General features: G+C 59.2%; 1 protein-coding gene across 1 annotated transcript; it reads right to left on the bottom strand.

The window, feature by feature from the left end:
- Positions 1-1849: 1849 nt before the first annotated feature.
- On the bottom strand, positions 1850-18873 carry LOC110565602 (cytochrome P450 26B1). The gene is made up of 6 exons (XM_021663311.2): positions 17719-18873; positions 14514-14738; positions 7063-7338; positions 6708-6863; positions 5299-5583; positions 1850-4959 (listed from the first exon to the last, which is right to left on the bottom strand). Exons 1-6 carry the CDS (start codon positions 17920-17922, stop codon positions 4567-4569), a joined length of 1539 nt encoding a protein of 512 aa, XP_021518986.1. The 5' UTR covers positions 17923-18873; the 3' UTR covers positions 1850-4566.
- Between the last annotated feature and the right edge of the window lie 1532 nt (positions 18874-20405).

Below are 20405 nucleotides of genomic sequence, written 5' to 3'. Positions count from 1 at the left end.
GCTCTCTTCATCACTGCCCCATAACCAGGGTCTAGAACCTCAGGCAGAAACGAAGCCTTCCCTCGCTCTTCTCTGCCTCTTCCTTCATCTCCCTCCTGTCCTTCCCCCTCTCCTCCCTTTCTCCCTTCTTTCTTCCCTTTATCCTCCCCCTACTCTGGCTCCTTCCCTTTCCTTTTTTCGCTTCCCCTCAAACTTCAAGGCCTAGCCAACTGAGCATAGCTAGCTGGCTATGTCTCAAGCTCTTGCTCACTTCACCCTGCTGGCCCTCAGGGCCTGGGCAGCCAGGCCCAGCCAATGCCAGGGCTGTTTTGGAAAAGTGCTGGGAAATGGCTGAATGTGTATCCTCTAACTTCTATCCACACTGGTGGCCCAGTCCAGGGATAAACAGTGTCCCCATTTGTCTGCCCAGTGTCTGTGTTCTCCTTTCAGGCCTGGGGAACCCAGTCTACAGTGCCTGGGGGAGAGCAGCTAGCACCACTGACTCCCCACCACCATCTGAGTACCACATGGAAGAAGTAGGGACTGAGGCAATGACTGGACCAGCTCCCCAAGACAGGGTGCTCAGGCCAAGGGGACCCCTGGGGCTATGCTTCCATTCCCTTTGCTGCCTCCAAAATGGATGGAATTCACACCCTGACAAGCCACTGCCTTCCTGGAAAGTTTCCTGAGACATCCAGTTCCTGCTGCTGGTGGCTGAGCCTGGGTCAGTCTAAGGAAATACTGTTCAGCTCAGGGCTCTGCTTCCTATAGCCTCTCTCCATTCCCCTGTGGCCTTAGGAAGGTCACCACCACTACAGGATTCTACTTACATGAAAAAAAAAAAAAAAAAAAAAAAGGATTCCCCCTGCCTCTTCCACTCTGGGGAAGGTAGAAGGTTGAGGGTGAGCAGATGCAGGGATAGGAGTGGGGCGACCGCACTCACCTTACAGAAGAATCCAGAGTCCATGGCCATCTTGCCCGAGTGCCTCTGTCAGCTGCCTGGGTGGCCAGTCTCTGTGGTCCAGGACGGACAAACAATGCCCTGTGTTCCAGTGTGCCCGGGTCAGGGTGCTCTGGGCAGAGCATCGCTCAGACTAGGATAAAGAACTGACGTGACCACACAGGGACTTTTGTCGGGCCTGCCTGGAAGTGGCCACTCCAGATTGAGAGAGGAGGGCCCAGGCTGTGACACCAACAACGCTTCTGGTTCCTAGCCTCCCCCCAGCACATCCACTGCCCTAGTCCTTGGAATCCCTGTGGACATCGTTTGTCCTCGCCCTGCAGACTTGCCTTCCCAGACTCCACCCCAGGCCTGCTGGACGGTCAGGCCGTAGAAAAGCTTGGGAAAGGGGACGTTTCGGCTAACAAAGTGGCTTGCGGATCACTGTAGTCTGGGGTCACACTGGGCCCCTGAGAAACCATCTCTGTAATACAGGAACCTGCTTCGCTGTTTGGTTCACTCCCAAGCACATGATTGGGGCATGTACATGATCCATGACACCCATGAAACAGATGTGGCAGATCATCTGCTCAGGAACAGGCCGAGCTCAGAACAAGGAGCCCAGTCCTGTGCCGCCCACCCTTGCTCAAACCGATGGAAAAGCCTCCGAGCTGTGGGTCACTGGGCATACCTAGCCGCAGTTTCACTTGGTGGCATGGGGAAAGCCTCCCTGCCTGTCTCCCCATCAGGCCCTGGACCTCGTCACCACCTTTTTTCTTGTGTGGGAATGTGGGGCTCAGCTACACAACAGTCTAGGACTTCCTGAAAGGCTGGCCTGGGCATTGCCGAAGGGAACACAGACCACCCGAGAGGGAGCCTTCCAATGAGTGAGTCTGAAGGGTGGGAGAGCAGACAGCCAACAGACACAGATTGAGTCCCCACAGTTTATTATGGAAGCCAATAAAAGAGCCACATTGAGTATTTCACAAAATGCATGACATTCATTGTTGTAATATGCAACACGGAATATTATATACACATCAAAACCACACGACAGCCAAAACACACACGACACCAGGTCATACCAAAACACACAAGTGCTTTCTCAATATTAAAACAACTGTGATAAAAACATATTAATATTTTGAACCATGTTTACAATAAAGAACAATTCATAGTTTACTAAATAACAAATATTTAACAGCAAAAACTTTATACTAAATATCTATTTTGAATTATAACAAAAATAGTACTTATAATAGTTTATAAAGACAGACAAAAATTATAACATTTATGAAAAAAAAGTTTTGTGTATAAAATAATAGAAATCTGGGCAGGATCAAAATGGTCGCCCATTCCGCACACGCCAGCGCCTAACTTTGAAAGTGCTTCATTCTGCAAGCCCGTGGCAGGAAGTTTTGTGGGGTTTGTTTTTTAATGTCAAGTTACAATAGTTAGGAATGTGAGAATACACCACCCATTAATGCTACCACAATGAAACACATGAACACGCAACAGACACAGCTACAGAGCTGAGACAGGCATCACAGCCACGAGTGCCTGAGCCAGGCTCCTTTTCCGCTACCTTAGAGACCTGTCCAGGCAGACCATCTTCTCTTCCCCCACCCTCCCAGGGATCCCCCCCAGCTTTTCCTTCTCCACACCTCCTGGGCTGGCCCCCTGAAAAGGATGACCCCTGAAACCTGCTGGGGCCCTACAGAGCCAAGGCACACCATCAGGCTGCAACGGATGGCTGCGGGCGAGCAGGGTCAGTGTGCAGGGCATGAGGCCCCTGGGCACTGGGCTGCTTTGTGGACCAGTGGCCGCACACACCTGTTACACATGCTTTGATGAGTCTTTCTACATTTTGGCCTGTTTCAGAACTGGGAAAGGAGGTTGAGGGATTATACTTATTTTTAACCTCACAATAGTTTTGCTGGTAACATCTCTTCTAATGCTCTCGTTTGTTCTGGTTCTGTCAGGAAGATGAAGACCAGCGAAACACACGGGAAGCGTGGCTTATGGGACATTCTGTGTGGCTGGTGAGGTGACCGTGGCCACCCAGGCTCAGGCTGATGTGGGCTGTCATTCTGTGTTTTGATTTTTGGGTTCTTCTTCTTGTGAAAAGACCCATCATCTTCGTAACATGCAAAAGCAATGGATGGAAAAACAAAAGCAAAGAGGAATCTGAAAACAGTCAAACTGCCTAGAGACTCACCAGAGTTCCAAACCCTTCCCTGGAGGGTCCTGAGTGGCCGACCCTCAAAATGCCGAGGCAGGATCCCTCCTCTCCTACCCAGTCATCCCCCCTCCCCCAGCCCCACTGGCCTTTCTGCGACTGAACCACTTCTGACAAATCACTTATGCCCTGTCTTCTTCCTCTTCCCCCTCTCCTTCTCCATGGCTTTCTAGCTTCAGCCTCCCGGGCAGCTTCACCAGCAACAGTGTCGTAACCAGCCCCCCCCCCCCCGGCAGTTCCAGGGCAGGCTCTCTCTACCAGATCTGTTTTCATCTCTACCCCATGCTCTGAGCTGAGCTGAGCACACAGTCGCATGAGGGAGGGGGGACTCCTCCAAGAGCAAAGGGGCAGAGAGTGAGGGTTTAAGGAAGGAAAGGCAAGACATCCCCTCAGAAGAACCTGTACCCTTATGCACCCTCATCAGGGGAGTGGCTGGCACCAGGGCAGGCAGTGGGTGAGCAGGAAGTGGTGGCCCCCAGACCCACTAGCCCAGGGCTCTGAGGTCAAACTGAACCTTTTGCCTGGAGCCCAGGAGGGCTGCTAACCTTCCACACTGTCTTCTTGCCTCACCTAAGTCCTGAAAAGGACAGCTAGGACAGAGGTTGGCAGGTGTGTGTGTATAGGGGGTGGGGCTTCTCCAGACCTCGGTGTAGCCAAGGTCAGTGAATAAATATGGGCTAGGGGGGCAGGGTTGGGCAGCTGGGAGCCCAGCTATAGCCAGAAGCCACCTGGCTCAGTTGGTCCCATGGGGGAGGAATGCTGGGGTACCTGTCCAGGGCCACCAAGGAAGATGCTGAAGGTTAAGCCTATAGGCTCCTATACCCCAAGGTCAGAAGAACAAATAGCAGCAAAAGATAATTTCCAATGTCCAAACTGGTTAGGCTGGCACAGGCCCCCTCGAGGCTGGTGGCAGCTCCTGCCCTGTCCATGTTGCCTTACATGAAAATCCCCAGGACACTGTTCCGGGCACCATGTGAGCAATGACAGGAGGGGGTGGTACAGGGTGTCAAAGAGTGCTCCAAGGGCCCCTCTTTTCCTCCCTCCTGCTTTCACAGCCACCTGACCACCAACAAAAAGACAAAGGGTAAGTCAGGTAAGGGTGTGTTCAGAGTTCATAAGCTCGTACTGCAGCTCAACCAGCTGGCGCTAACACTGTCATGGGCATACAGAGCCCTGTCCTGGCCCTGTCCAGGGAGCTAAAATATGGGGCAGTGGAGATCCAAGAGAGTGGGAGTCAGGAGGGGTGGGGCCCTTTTGTTTTTGCTTTGGGGGGAGGGTTTGCCAGGGAAGAGGCCAGAGGAGGACAGCATGGGGGGCTGCTGGCCTCCTGTCCAGCCTCTCCCCACCCCACAGGTTTCTATCTCGGTCCCACATCCCTCTGCTGGGCTGGGCGGAGACCAGAGCGAGGCTACACCGTAGCACTCAGCATGGCCTCTGTCTCAGGCAGAATCTCATTCTGATTGGAGTCCAGACCAAAGAACTTGACACTGAGGCCATCCACCGGGTGCAAGACAGGGACCAGAGTGATGCGAGGGAAGGTCCGGGTGGCCAGCTCGAAGCGGCTGGTGCTGGCCAGCTCCACTGCCAGCACCTTCAGGAACAGCTTGGCCAAATGCTTGCCCAGGCAGGTCCGCACGCCACCACCAAATGGGAGGTAATGGAAGCGGCCATCCTTGTCCTCACTTCGTGCCTGGCTGAAGCGATCAGGGTCAAACACGTTCACATCCTTGAACACAGGCGCTGTGTCGTGGGTGTCTCGGATGCTGTACATGACACTCCAGCCCTTGGGGATCTGGAAACCCTGGAGGAAGACCAGGAGCGGTAGGGTGGTGAGAGCCGAAGAGGATCACTACCTGCCCTTACATGTTCAAGGCCTGTCCCTGACCAAAGACACGGCCCCAGTGTGCTAGTTCACGTCTCCATTTCTGTAGGTCAGAGCAGCAGCCCAAGTAGCACACGGCTGGCTTCAGTCAGCTCTGCATTCTGTGAACCACCTCCCACAGGACTGGGAACTATTGTTGGGCACCAATCCCTACCTCCTCTCCCACCATACCGAGGACCCCAACATGGCCGTCTCTTCCCAGCATCTAGCTAAAGCCCCAGCCATGCCACTACCACCAGCACCACAGCCCAGCCTCACATCCAGTTCGAAGGTCTGCAGCACAGTTCGATAGCCACCAGAGATGGGCGTGAAGAGCCTCATGACCTCCTTGATGACACAGTCCAGGTAGTGCAGGCCACTGAGTGTGTCCAGGCGCAGGGTACCCTCACAGGGACAGCCACCGCCATGCAGCAGACCCTGGGCTCGCAGCTCCTCCCGCAGCTTCTCCAGCACAGCAGGGTGCTTCAGCAGCTGCATGATCAGGGATGTGCTGGCGCTGGCCGTGGTGGCATAGGCTGCGAAGATCAGTTCCAGGGTGCCGTCCTGCAGCAGTAGAGAGATGCCACTTAGGAGGACCTATGTTGCTAGCTTCCCGCAGAGCAATCTGCACTAGGCTCTGCCTCCTGGCTGCCAACGCTGTTGCTCTCAAAAGGCTCGTGGAGGTCCCAGGCCGGTCCCTAGCTTGGCCAGAAACACAGTGCTGTGACTCAGGATAGGAGCACAGGCCCTCTGGCTCCAGAGCTTAAGGTCACTTCTTTCTTAGTGCTGGACTCCTGGCCAGCACCAGCAGGCTACATTGAGGAGGCTCAGCACTGTGTGTGTGTGTGTGTGTGTGTGTGTGTGTGTGTGTGTGTGTTATGGTAATTACATCCCCAGCTTCTTCCTCCATCACCAGGTAGAGGTCAGGTAGGGGGCAGGATCTGGAAGCAGGATAAGGCAACAGCTAAGAGGACCTAAGAGGGGAGCCCAGAGGTCCCCTCATCCCAAGGTCTGGATACTTGGTAATAAAGCTCCAGCTTCCTGGGGAGGTCTGTGGACACCAGGTAAGGGTTGGGGCAGAATGTTAGGATGAACAAGCCCTCTCAAGTTGAAGAGCCCCCAAACAGGACTTAACACAGGGACAAGGGACTGGGGCCCAGCTGTGCTCAGGCAGTGGGATGGACAAGAGTACCAAACACCACCAGAGAAGCTGTAGGAGAGGGCATCCATACTATGACCAAGGAGTCTGGAGCTGGCCTCCAAAGAGTGGTTTCTGGGTACATGTTTTCTTAGGACCATGGAGAGAAGTGAGAGAGTAACCTAGAGCTACGTTCAACAGGCAGTGCCAACAAGCCACTATCAGCCTGTTTGTACGCCTCAGGGCCAATGTTCCAAAACCTCTTAAGCGCAATAGAGATGGGTATGTATAGGATAGAGCTTATGGGGCCTGGCCACCCCCAGGACATAGTACACACAGCCCCAAGCCGCCTACTGTTGTGAACAGAACAGACTAGCCCCAGGCATCCTTCAGAGCAAGGGCAAGAATACCGCTCTGCTTCTGCCTCAGCCTGAGGCAGCCATTGTCACTGCTGCTCAGACAGATGGTGAAAGCAGCCAGGCGACCCTCCGCTCTGGATGAGGGAAGCCAGAGAGGGGAGCCACGGTGGAGTGTTGGTACTGCCACCGACCTTCAGCTCCTGCATGGTCATCTCCTTGCCGTGTTCCTTGCTGCTCTCAATGAGGATGTCCAGGGCATCCGAGTAGTCTTTGCCCTGGGTACACTGCAGCTTCTCGCGGATTGCCTTCTCTAGGCCCTTCTGAAGGATCTGCCGAGCTTGGATGCCCTAGGGAAAGTGGACCATCAGCTCATCTTGAAGGCAGCACTTCTTCTAAGCCCCTGGACTACAGGAAAGGCTCCAGACCCATGCTGTTGCTCTCACCTGCCTGCTCCCATGCCCCATGTTTCCTCCCAGCACCTGCCCGGCATTGTGCCCCCCCCTGAAGGCATTCTGTACCCTCCCTTCCCAGGCACTGGCTACTCACCCTCCGGTAGCCACTGAAGGGCAGGTCCACAGGCAGAGAGAAGACATTCTCCACAAACTGCTGGTACACCTCAAAGAGGTGTCCCAGGTCCTCCTCAGGGATGCTGAAGCCTAGCAGCACACGCACCGCCATTCGGAAGGTAAGCCGCTGGGCCTCCTGGTACACGTTGATGGCCTCAGGCTGGCTGCTCCAGGCTCGAAGTGTGTCCTGGATCACCAGCTGGATCTTGGGCAGGTAGCTCTCTAGTGCCTCATGGCTGAAGATCTTGGAGAAGACCTGAAGGGCCCAGAAACAGGTGGTAAGGGGCCAGCAGCCAGGAGGAATGCTGTCCACGCCCCTTCTACCATGCTTCCTGGGGGGTGCTTCCAGGCCAGCCACCCTTGTGCTGTCCTCTCTACTTTACCACCTGTGTTTATGAGAGAGTGGGAGGCTCTCCCAGCTGGGCCACCACAGGGGCTAGGGTGGGGCCACAAGAAGGAGTCTGCACTTATCTGCCAAGTCCCAAGACCTCAGGCAGAAATGTCAGGAGAGGTGGGACACAAGTGTCTAGTAACACACAGCACATGTGGCTCTCCTCTGCTCCACCGGTGGGCAAGTAAGAGAAGCCATGGCTAGACAGAAAGTAGGACTTGCCAAGGACCCAAACTGCCGATGTGATGGCTACTGAGTGGATGCTCTAGGAAGGGCAAAGGACATGTCACTCCAAACCTCCTGTCTGGCCAGGCCTCCAAGCACTGGCTTTCTACCCGGGAGATCATGAAGACTCTTTAATTCTGAACATGTTCTAGGACCATTAAGGATCCTCGTCCCCTCCTCCTGGCCTTGTACCCATTCTCCTGATCAGCTGGGCAATGCCTTGTCTCTACGGCAACATGGGCACAGTTTTCACACAGCCATACTCCAGCCAAGAGAGGGAGGGTATCTATTTATTTACTCACAGCCTGTGGGCCTACTTATATCCCCAGATACAAGTCCAGAACAGGAGGTGCCCCCTGCCCCAGAGCTGAGAACAGAGGGAGAGTGCAGGGGCGGACGCCCACCCGCCCCGAGCAAAACCACATAAGCATGCTGCCTCCCGTCTGCCCCCAAACACAACCACCGCACAAACTGTAAATGTGAGAATTTCCCCTGCAGTCAGCTCGTGGAGGAAAAGGTAACATTTTCCTGGCCTGTGCCCTGCATGGCTAATGGGAGGGCTGGTTTGCAGAAATAACAGTGCTGGCCCTTCAGTGGCCCAGCCTGTTCACACAATAGCACTTTCATTCCCTAATTCCCAGTAGGCAGAGGGAGGGGAGGGAGGCCAGGGAAGGGCAGAGGACCTTGCTGCCCAGACCAACCCCACTGCCGAAGACCAGCCTAGAGGAGCCAGGGTGACAGGAGGTCTTCTAGGTCACTCACGCCCAATTTGGGGTGTTCTGGGGGATTTCCTAAACGGGGGCTACAGCGGCTACTTCTGGTCAGAGGGTTAATAGAGAAAGACTGCACTGGGCGCCCGAGCTCGTGTTCTTCTGTTCTTAGGACCAGGTTCAGCCTTCAGCCAAGGGGTCTTAAGGTGGTGGTGGTGGGAGGGGTCTGAAAGAGTGGGCCCTCATCCCCAGGAGTTCAGTGACTACTGACCAACAGAGGCCTATCAGAGAATGGAGCTTTGTGGAAACACAGTGGGGAAGCAGGGGGATAACGCCCTGTGGCCAGACAGGATGAGAAGCTGGCAGTGGGGTAGGAAGGGACAGTGACACCATACTGGCTGAGAACCAGCAAGCTCTTGGAAGTGGGAGAGGGTAGAAAATGGCCCAGTGGAGCTCTGGACTCAACACTGGCATATGCAGGAGGGACAGGGTAGAGGCCACTGTCACCAGGACCAGCCAAAGTTAGACAAGACATCTGGATACAGCAAGAAAACGACAAGGAAGGTCCAACTGGACCCCCAGGGGCCGAACTTATAATAAAGGATTTTGTCACCCAGCTCAGAGTGTGCTCATGATCAGGACACTTCCCTCAAGGCCTCAGTTTCCTCATCGATGATGGGGAGACCTACCCAAGAGACCTCCGGAATGTTTTCAAGACACACAGAATCTTAGCACCTATTTCTACTTTCCCCAAGAGGCCCTTCCCAGCAGCACAGTCCTGCAACACCTGATCCCTCTGAGACAGCCTGGCACCCCATACTCACACCACCAAGGTCCTGGTGGCCTGGCACAGGCTACCCCAAAGGCTGACAAGGAGGGCATTCTAAGAAGGGGTCACTAGGCTCACGGACAAGCCTGGAGTACCCCTTAGGTTGCATTCCCTGCGCCCTCTAGTGACAGCTAACTGAATCACTTCCCTGGCTTGAGGGGCCCAGGAGGGCAGGGGCACCCAGAAAGACAGCCAATGGATTTGGGAGCCAATCTGGGGCTAGGCAAGGAAATCTATGGCTGGGGTCCAAACTTGCTCCCAAGTGGGAAGGGGTCCTGACCAAGTCCAGGAAACATGGCCAGACTCCTCCTGTAGCCCTGAGAAGAGGAGTGAAAGCCCAGGTTCTTGTCTAGACCAGCCTCTGACTTGCTGTTCTTCTGGCCCTGAGTCCCCCCGCTGGTTTTACGAAGTGTCCCATCTAGATGTTCCAAACTCTCTTTCCACCCAGATGTTCCCCAGTTCTCCTTGGTGGTTTTCTTCCTACCCTCTTCCAAAAGATGAAGAAAGCATGGGCATGAGAAACCAAGCAGAGGCCAGTAGCAGGCCCTCCAGCAGACGACCTTTGCTCATTCACCAAATCCGCAGCCCTGCCTCTACTTCAGCTGCTCTAGAGACACAGGGCCTCCCAGGCTCTGGGAAGATGTCCAGAGTCTGCATCTCTGGGTCTCTGCCCAGGGCTAACAAGGCGGGCACTTCCCAAAGCCAGGCAGCCCAGAAACCACCAGCCACCATGGAGGACAGGCAGAGGTGCCTGCCAGGGCCAGGAGAGGCCTGGGCCTCATCAGTTTGTTGGATCTGAGGCTGCTGGCCACTGGGGTCAGGCCTGGGGCACAGGGGAAGGTGCCTGGGAGCAGCTCGGTATGAAAAAGGCTCCGGTTCAGGAGCCCTGGCCCTGACCGAAAGCAGCACAGTGGCCAGGCTGTTTTGTCTTTCATGGGGTCTTCCCTGGGATTCCCAGTATGAAGCCAAGAATGCCACACAAAGGTCCATGGAACCAGCCAAGGCCTGACAGAGTCCTGCAGATCAAGCCATAGCTATGGACTTTGCAAGGAATGGGTGCAGGAAGAGCAAGGAAAGAAGGTGCTGGGGACCCCAGAACATCCACCGAAGCACACCCACAGAATCACAAGAAGGCTGGAGGATGGGCTCTGTTCTAAACGTGTCCCTGAAGAACACGGCCTGGCCCTCTCACTCTTCCCAGTAACAGTTACCTACATCTTCTCTCCCCTCTTCCCTCCCCTCCCCCTGTGGGTGGAACCTGACTGCATACAGCCTGGAAAGCTCACCTGGGCTCCTCAAAGCCCAAATCCCCTATAATTGTTCTTACAGATGTCTTCTCTCCCAGCCAGACTTCCTCTCTCCTCTCATTCGCTGTCTCTGGGATGGGAGGTCACCTTGTAAAACCCACAGCTCCCACGGGAGACGCCTGATCAGCCAGCACTTGAGGGCGAGTGGGCAAGCTGATGGGCAGCCACAGCAGCAGGCAGGGCCTTAGAGGGAGCCCACTGCCCAGCCATGACTCAGCTGAGGAGGAATGGAAGCTGCTGCCCAGGAGGGGTGGGGGCCAGGGCAGGCCACCCAGCCAAGCCACCAGCGCCTCAGCCTGTAGAGTGGAAAGAATAACAGAAGGCAGGCAGGAGTCCGCATAGAGGCGACGCCAAGGTGTGTGCGTTATACTCCAGCAAGGAGGGGCTGAAGAGGGCGTCATTCTCCAGCTCCCTGCAATGCCACCTGGCCCCCTTCCCCTTCATCACTTCTGGTCAGGCAGGGTGGGCCAGGCACCCCACTTCCCTACCTACACGTGTCTGCCCCTGTGTGTACCCTCCCACCCAGACTCTTCCACAGACCCCAACCAAAGCACTGGAAGGGTAGGACGCAACTGGCTGTCCATTTGCTTACCTTCTTCCAGACACAAAGCCCCTTTGGAAAGCTGAGGTCCACATGGGAAGGACCTCTCAAGGCCACAGAGTAGGGTGACCGTCTACACCCTGTGGTAGGACCCTCAAACCCCTACCCCATACCAACCTTTTGGGCCTGGGGAGCCCAGAATGGATACAATGCCTGTCATTAGGCTCAGAGCCAGAAAAGACTCCAGCCTCCCCTCTCCCCACCAAGGCCACATTTGCCTTCCAAAGCTGGCAGGGTGGGGGTCCAGCAGAAGGACCAAGTGGGGCTGCAAAAGGACATCAGAGTCCTGGACCCCGCACCACATCGGAAGGACACAGAGAGGAAGGCATCCAGGCAGAAGCCTTCACACTCATCCTGCCTGTTGCCCTGCACAAGGGCGAGCTGAGGGAGGCACCCACAGCCAGACACCCTGGCAGCCGGCCTGGGCGTCCTCCCCCACTGACCTTCAACGAGATCCACTCGTGCCTCCCGCCTCAGCAGCCCCTGGGCCCATTTGCTGGAGCTACGTTAAGTTCTGGGTGAAGGACTTCATCTCGCAGGACAAGTTCCCTGGGGCTACCCACCTGCCCACAGCCCTGAATCAGCCTGCAGCTTCTGCCTGAGCCAAGCCTAGATCCACGTAGGCATGTCTATAGCTACAGCCCGTGCAATAAACCAGAGGCAGCCAGAGCCCAGTGGGGTAGGACTGAGGACCCCCCCCCAAGATTCTATTACCATGGACCACTCTAGGCTCTGCCCACCCACTGGGCAGGATACCTGCTCTGGGGTCTTCCCACTCCAGGGAATCCTGGGACCCCTATTTGGCACACTGACGCTCCTAGTCTCTCAGTGCCAAGACCCAGCTTCATCTACAAAAGCACAGAGAAAATGGGGCTGGCAAGCGGAGAAGCACTAGCCTATGTGTGTAAGTCCCCACCTTCTCAAGCAGACCCCTCCAGCCCCCCTGGGCAGCAGGCCAGCCACTCTCTATGCACAGTCCATCAGAGAGAACCTCTGCCCCAGGCTGGGAGGCATTCCGAAGGAGGAGACCGGGAGAGAGCCTGCAGCCTGGCTTTCACAGGTGATGCGGTCAGACTGCAGGACACTGCAGCTCTCGTGGCAACCCCACCCCAGCTAGCCCGAGACCACCAGGGCGGCCCGGAGCAACATGTGGAGTACTGCGCTGATGGCTGCGAAGAGCCCTCTCTCCACACATCTGGTTAGACCTCCCAGAGAAGGGGTGGTCACCCACCCCAATGGAAAGAGTGACTCTTCTAGTGCTCAGCCAGCCATGCCCCGCACACCTGGGCCCCACTTCCATCACACACATCCTAACCAGGCTGCACCATGGCCCCCTCTGCAGTGTGAGCTGCAAACCCCGCTGCATCCTCAAGACTGACCTGTCTCTTCAGGGGCCAACATGGACATTTGGGAATCTGGCCCCCTGAGTATTCAGTTCTTATCCTTCTTGTGAGGTTCTGCTTCCTGGGGACAAGGGTCAAGCTTCCCGGTTCTTAGTCCCTGTGAAATTCTGTAAACTCAGGATCATGGACCACCCTTTCGGGTGACTTGAGAAGTCCAGCACACAGCAAGCAGGCGCACAGAAAACCCTCCCCGTTCTGTTTCTGGAGCCTGGAACAGTGTGTACCATCTTCCATCTCCAAGAGCTGGAGGGCCAGGAGCCCAAAAGGGGGTGACTGCAGAGTCCTAGTGCTCAACCCGTCTCCCACCTCATCAGAATTGTCTCTTCCGATCCTCCCCTAGCACAGTTCACCTGCGCTGCTCCCTTCCCTGTCCGGTCTGCAAATGGACAAGGGGGACTCACACCTTGGCCTTTCCAGCCCAGGCCTTTCCCACCTGGCGTCTGGAAGCCGGAGGGGAAGTGAGGAGGGTGAGAGGGTGAGCTTGCAAGGCATTTGCCAGCCCCCTAAGTGTCCCCTGGGCCTCACAGTCCTGATCAGTCCTTCTTCCTCTCAGCACCTTGCCTGCACCCCAGCTTCCTGCAGCCCCAGCAGGCCGGAGCCGGTAGGCCTCAGCTAGTGCTGCAGGCTGAGTGATGACTTTCCTGATCAAGTCTCACTCTGAGATCCCTCTGCACCAAGCCTCAGAAAGTGAGGAAGCTGTCAGTGGCTCAGAGCTGGGTTCCCAAAGGTCTCGGCTGTCTTTCTCCAGGCTCCCCGGCTGTGATGGAGTCTCAGGGACTAAAGGGGGAAAACCCTGCCCCCAGCCCCTCCCCCATTTGCCAGCAAGCTGTATTAACTGCTTTCGAAGCCTTTCTGTAGGAATCTTGGGAGACTTGCACACCTTCATTTGATTTTTTTTCCTCTCGTGGAAAGGAGAACGACCCTTACAGGGCTGTTCAGAGAACATCAAAGCCCAGAGGCTGCTTCAGTGAATGATGCCCCTACTCCCCAGTCACCTCGTCTACCTAGCGGGGGAAGTGGGGGCTGCTGGCCAAGGGCACGGTCCCAGGTCCTCTCTCTCCCCTATCCCTTGTTCCTCCCCGTGGCATTAGCTCCCTTTTCTTCTTTTTTGGTTCCAAACCTGAGCGAGTCCCCTGACCCAATGGAAAAAACAGAGTGAAGGAGCCTTGCAACCTCGCTTCTGGCGGCTTCCAGCCCAAGGCCGGCGCCCCGCCCGCCCGCCGGCTCGGCCCTCGGGTTACTGCAGTTCAAACAGCACGTGCCGCCCGCGCTCCCGGCGGCGGCACAGCGGGAGGGGGCGGGGAGGCGTGCTGCGTGCGCGCCGGCTGCCCGCCGCGGCCGGGGCTCGGGAAATCCACCGGATAAACACCCGCTTTCTCTTCCTCTTCGCGCAGAGTAGGTGCGCTTTGAACTTCAGCGCACCTAGACCGCGCCCCACCCCTTGCCCTTCCCCCAAGGACCGCGCGCCCGCCAGGGCAGGGCCCCAGCCCACCCAAACTACCCCGGCCAGGCCGGAAGACCGCGGCCGCGGGCTGTCTCCAGGCCCGACACAGGCCAGACTCGCCTTCCGCGCAGCCTGCTGCAGCCAGGCCAGGTTTGGCTTAGCTCGGTGGGGCTCTGGGGCTTTCCTGGGGTAACTCTGAGAAGGAGGAGGTGGAGAGTGGGGGGACGGAACGCTCGCCCTCCCCGCCCCCTTCTTCCAGGAGAGCGGTGCCCTGAGCCGCCGCCTGCATCCCTGCAGACCCCACACGAACAACTCGGTGCAGACCATCCATCCCCAGGCAGGCCCCGTCACCTCTACTGGTGTCACTGTGTAGTGGGTCAGCCGGGGGTGCGGGAGAGTGGATCAAAAGGAGGCCCAAGCAGAGCCGAACCTCGGGCAGGACACCGTCTAGCGGCGGAGCCCAGACTGCCGCGCTCCTTTCCCGAGGATGGTGGTCCCCTGGCAAGGGTCGGGGCGGTTACCTTGCGCTTGTTGCGGTGGATGTCTCCGATGGAGTTGGCCACCGTGTTGGGGCCCAACAGCACTCGCGCGCTGCGCGGCCACTCGGTGCTCACTAGCTGGTGCTCGCCCAGTAGGATCTTGCGCACGTTCTCCGCACCCGTCACGCGGATCAGCGGCCGCCCCAGCAAGTGGGTCTTGAAAACATTGCCGTACTTCTCCCGGCGCGACGACTGGAAGCCCGAACCCTGCGGGAGCCACAGCAGAAGCCTCTCAGGACTCACAGAGGACCCGTGGGGCCCTGGCATCCTGCCCCACCCTAGGCACAGGCAACCCGGTTCCTGCCCCCCCCGCGGCCGCGCGCGCACCATCACCACACACACTCTACAGGTTTTATTTTTCACGGCGTGCATTAGGACTGCGGAGTGGGGCCTGGAGGGTAATAAATAATGCGGGAGCGCGGAGAGACGGAGGCACCCACGGAAGGCGGCTTTCCTAATGACTCTCGGGGAGGGGGTGTATCCCCGACGGCTGAACGTGAGGCCGGAGCCTGCTCCCCCACCCCTGCGCGGCGGAGCCTCTCGGAATAAATATTTCCAGGCTCCAGGCCACGGGCTGGCGAGACCCCGCGGGGTGGCCGCAGGCCAAGGATTATTTATAGCGGCGAGTCGTGCGTGCCCGGAGGCTGTCCCCAGAGATGGGGGTTGGAGTTTCCTCTCTGCTCCGGTGTGGCCCTCCGTGGGCTCCGCAGGGTGGAGCCTTGGGCCCAGAGCCACGACTCTCCCGAAGCCTTGGTCCTGGGGATAACCCGGACGGACTCTGGTCACGGCCCTGAAGTTTGGAAGTGGAGCGCCGGGAAGGTGCTCTGAGGGGCGCTGGGATGGGCGCGGGGCCGCGCAGGTAACCGGATCGTGGCCCCCAGCCGAGCTCTGGGCCGCGGCTTGCGGGGCCGGAAACCTTCGTCGCCTTCGCCACCCAGCCCGCCTTAACCCCTCGGGCGCCGGGCGCAGGGGGCGGGAACCACCTGTGCTTCTCCCGGGCCAGCCCGCAGGGGTGCGGGCGGGACCCCGCCTCGCGCCGAGGGCCCTGCCCGGAGGCTCCCCTTCCCGGGCCGCCCCCTCCTCGCTTCTTTCTCCCAGGGAAACCCTACACCAGTTGGAAGTGCACACGCCCAGATGCGGAAGGCGACTGCAGACCCCAGATTCCTAATGGGTTTTCCACATGCTTCTGGCCCGGCGCGCGACAGGGAGTGAGCCGGGAACCCCGCGCCGCCTGGGGGGCCGAGCGGGGGACGCCCCCATCCCCACGCCGGCCTAGACGGCGCCGGCCCCTTTAAGACGAGTCGGGGCGGAGGTGGGGTGCGGCCGAGGGGGCGCGGAGCGGGGTTCCCGTCCTCGGCGGCCGCGCAGGCTCCCTCGCTCGGTCTCCCTCCGTCTCTCTTCTCTCGTCTTTTCCTCTGTTTTTCTTTTCTTTCGACACAAAAGTTGGGCTGTGAATTTTCCGAGGTCGCCGCCGCCTCGCCCCCACCCCCGCCTCTGATCTGCCTAACTATAATTAAAGTGCGTTTTTTGTGGCTTTAATAAAGAGTTATTTGTCCGCCGTTTCCACGGCCTTCACAAAGAGGACTTTCATAGGGGCGGCCGTTCGGGCCGCGAGTCCAATTTATACAAAAATGTATTTTTAGCCCTGGGCTCTGTTTAGATGGTGCTCAGTGGAAACCGAGAGCCCTTGGAGGTCCCCCGTAAAATCTGATAAATTACTCCGAAAAAAACACCGGATTCAGAGGGTTCACTTTAACCCTTCAGCACCCGCAGTCCCTCCTCCCGCGGGACCTGACCTCCAGGGGCGCGGATGCCCAGTGAAGGGAGTCTAATTTTCGTGCTGGCTGCACCACACCCACAGGGCCCTGGTGAGATTGGGGAAAGTGGCAAGGGACCTGGGGGAGGGGCAGCCCAGGAAGCAGGATGGGACGATGGCTCGGAGGATTGTCTCTAAAACAGGCGGGAAACGCGCCCACTGCAGTTATTTTATTTTCTAAGTTCTCAGCTAAAGCCTGGACCACCGCCACAGTTAACCCTTTAAATGTGGAGACAAGAAACAGGCGAAAGAGATTTTGTCTCAATGGAACATCGGATTGAAATGAGAACACACACACCCCCCCCCCCAAGAGATGGTCCGACTGTAAAGCACGGAAAGATCCAAGGGGAAAGAATCTCTCAAAACCCTCAATAGTGGCTCCTGTGCTGTCACTCGGCCCCCGACGGGGGGGTGTGAGAGTGTGCGCGTTCAGGCGCACGGACTGCACGCGTCTGTGAACGTCAAGCCAAGCTTTCGCACGTCTGAAGCCGCAGACCCGCGCGCTCACCTTTCACTCCTCCTCTCGAGGGGCCGGGTTCTCTGGTTCAGGGTAACCAGGCTGCCCCTAACGTCGCTCCGCGCCCGCCGGACAAGCACACCCCCGCAGTGACTCCTAAGGAGCACCCCCAAAAACCTGTATCCAGGTGCAAACGCGAAGGTCTAGCGCTGGTCGGGGTGGAAGCCAGGTGATCTCCCTGCCACCTACGTAGGTCTGGTCCTCGGGCCCGGGCCGACTGTCGCCCGAGCGGAACCGCGAGGCGCCCGGCTGCGCTGGCCCGCTCCGGTCTCTCGCCTCCCTCTCCCGCTTTCCCTCGCTAGACTGTCTCCACCCAGTACGCAAACAGCCCCTTTTCCCCGAAAGCTGCGAGCCCTCAGCATCCTGCCTGGATTTGCCTTCCGTTACCTTCTTCCTCTCCAACCACAGCACACAGACGCAAACGCGCGTGTACACACACGCGCACACACAGAGCGAGAGAGCGAGCGAGTTGTGCGTAGCACCTTGTACCAGCCCAACTGTACCTGAGCTGAGTGCCCGGGGGATGCGGTCTTAGAGCGGGCGGAGGCCGCCGGCGGCCCTGTCCTCCCTGACCTCTCCGCGCCCAGACGCCCAGGACGCAGGGCCGCGCCCGGCGCTCAACGACGGAGGCGACGGCTCAGCGACGGCCTCCGGGCGGCTCCCCGGCGCGGGGCGCGCACCCCGCGCGGTCGCCCCGGGGCCCGGCGCAGCGCCCGCGGGAGCCATCCCCGCCGTCGGCCCCGAGCCGCGCGCCCGGCGCCCGAGGTCTGCGGCGCCCGCGAGCGGCCGGGAGGGGGCGGGGCCGGGCACCCGCGGCGGGCGCACTCCGGGGCGGCGGGCGAAGGCGCGCTTACCTGCAGCAGCCAGTGGCCGGTCTCTCCGATGAGCGGGAAGCCCATGGAGCCCTTGGGGATGGGCAGCTTGCAGCTCTTGTCGCGGGTGGCGGCCCAGCGCAGCTGCCACAGCTGCTGCGACACGGCCAGCAGCAGCGTCACGGACACCAGGCACGCGGCGAGGGTGGCCAGCGCCGACACCAGCTCCAAGCCCTCAAAGAGCATGTTGGCGGCCGCTCGGGGGATTGGCTGCGCGGCCGGGCCAGGAGGGGAGGGCCGGACCGGGGCGGGGGGATGGGAGGCTGCGGCGAGGGTCCTGGCGCCCCTCGGCGAGACCCGGCACAGAGGGGCCGAGGGTCGGGGCTGGAGCTGCGAGGAGGTCGGAGAGAGGGAGGAAGAGAGCGCCCGGGAGAAGAGACCCTGGCAACTGGAGGTGCGACTTGTTTGTTTGTTTGTTTGTTTGTCCCTGTACACGGGCCCGGGGCCGCCCTGGGGAGGCGAGATGGAGCTGGGTCAAGCTGGCGGGCTTGCTCTCCCCGCAACCATCACGCTCGAAAAACTTTGGAAAACTTTATCCACCAGGAGTCTCCCGAAAACCCCTTCTCTGCTCAAAGCGAGGGGGCAAAAAGAAGGGGAAGCGAGACTAGCGGCGAGTGAGGTCAATTTATCAAAAGTATGCCTGCAAAATTCCCAGGTGCACAAAAAGGGGGGCCCGCAGTCCAAAAATTCCAACGAACCCAGAAAGTCTGGGGGCCTGGGAGAAGGCTCCCCGGAGGAGGCGGGCGCGGTGGGCCGAGGCGGGCGGGCGAGCGGGTCGGCGGCGGCGGCGGGAGGGGCGCGCGGGGTGGGGCCGGGAGGAGTGCAAACCCCGCGCCGGCTAGCCAGCAATTAGGAAAAGGCAGGCCGTCCCGGACGCGGTCTCTCGGCTCTGGAGTTGCTGCTGGGGAGAAGAAAAAAAAAGATGAAGGGGAAAAGAAAGAGACAGAGAGAGAGAGAGAGAGAGAGAGAGAGAGAGGCGAAGGGGATGGAGAGGGAGCGGGAGGCCGGACTCCGGGCCGGTGGTTTGAAAAGCGTCTCTCAATCTGATTTGATCCCCGGCGCGGCGATGCGCGTGTTTATATAGAGGCGGGAGCGGCGTGGGCGCGCGGACAGCTCCCGCGCGCGCTCCCCGGCGGGAGGCGTGGTGAGAGGCCGCGCGTGTGCGCTCCGGCCCCGCCCGCCGGACCCACTTGTGGGCGCCTCGGGATCAAACTCAGTTCACCTCGCGCCTTGCGTCCTTCTCGCCCGCGGCTCGCGGAGTCCAGCACTTACGGGTGGAGGAGAGGGAACACGCGCGCGCGCGCGTACACACTTATCACACACACATGCGCGCGCACCACACAAACACGCGCGCGCGCCCGGGGTGCGCACCCTCTTGGGGCCGGTTTGGCCTCTGGGCTACTTCCCTCCCGCTTTCTCCCTCCTGGGTCCCCGCACCCCCCCTCCGGCTTCCTGCGGTCCCCGAGGACGGTCCCCGTCGGGCTCGGGCCTCCCTCCGTTGGGGTGCCAGCCTCTGCGGCGCTCCATCGCGGACCCCGCACGCTGGTCCCCTCCTAACTGCCTCGTCCAGCCGGGGCCCTCACTCCTGACGCGCCGGCCACAGGCCTCCGCGGTCCGCACGGCCCCTGCCCTGCAGGGGGACGGTGTGCCGTCCCCGCGCGGCCCGGGCTACCCGCGCGAGGCTGCTCCTCTCCAGCACCTCCCAGGCCCCCACCGCGGCCACCAGCACGCACACACGCGCACACACCACTCAGCCAGCCTCGCCCTCATTAACTGCAGTGCAGGTCCGGGAGCGTCCAGCGCCTCAAACAAAGCGGTGGCCCCCGCACGGAGGCCTCACGAGTCCTGCACAGACGTTCCCGGTTCCGTGTGAATAAGCAGACCCGCCTGCGAGCACGGCCACCTCGCAGCTCGCCACAGGGAGCCCAGGGCGCCGGTGTGAGGGGTGAGTGTGGCTCCCAGCCGCCCGCACCTGCGTGTGCCCCCGCCCGGCGTCGCCCCGACGCCCCGACGCCGGTGGAGAGAAGGGAGTTTGGGAATCTCTCCACAGCCTCACGCGGCAGAGCAGCCACGGTTCTGCCTGTTAGATGGTTTCCCCTGCGAGCCTCCGTCGGAGCTGTGCACACCAGCCGGGATATCGGCCTGACTCGTCCGGGGCCCTCCCTATCCAGTGCCTCTGGGCCTCCCCAGCCCTCGGGTCTTCTCGTTCCACTCCCTACTCCCGGAGCATATAGTAAGGGTGACAATAAATCATCCCAGACCCCCCACCTGTAATTTAGGGTGCTGGCCGTGTAAACAGAACTACTCCACCCTACCCTGCTAATAGTCCCCTGCATGCAGTATGGGACCTGCTTTGGAGCTCACTAGCAGAAAATGCGTGAGAGCGTGTAAGATGCGCGCCCGAGTGCTGTCCCTCGCCAGGAGAGCGCTGCCACCGGGGTTGGCCGGGCCGGGGAGCTCTGCCCGCCCAGCTCCGGAGCTAGCTGGGTCAGCTCCACGCTCACTCTCTGCCCTGGAACCCCACCTGGTGGACTGTTTTAGTACTACAGCGGCAGGGGACGCCAGCCCTGCTTCTCAGTTGTCTTTTCCTAGAAGAAAACCGGCTTCAAAGAGCCAGCTTGGGGGCATTCCTAGGGCTTCAGTATAAGGACCCTTAGGCTGCCCATCCC

Source organism: Meriones unguiculatus, chromosome 5 (genome assembly GCF_030254825.1).
Source record: "Meriones unguiculatus strain TT.TT164.6M chromosome 5, Bangor_MerUng_6.1, whole genome shotgun sequence".
Lineage (NCBI taxonomy): Eukaryota > Metazoa > Chordata > Mammalia > Rodentia > Muridae > Meriones > Meriones unguiculatus.
This window is presented reverse-complemented; position numbering and strand designations above follow the sequence as displayed.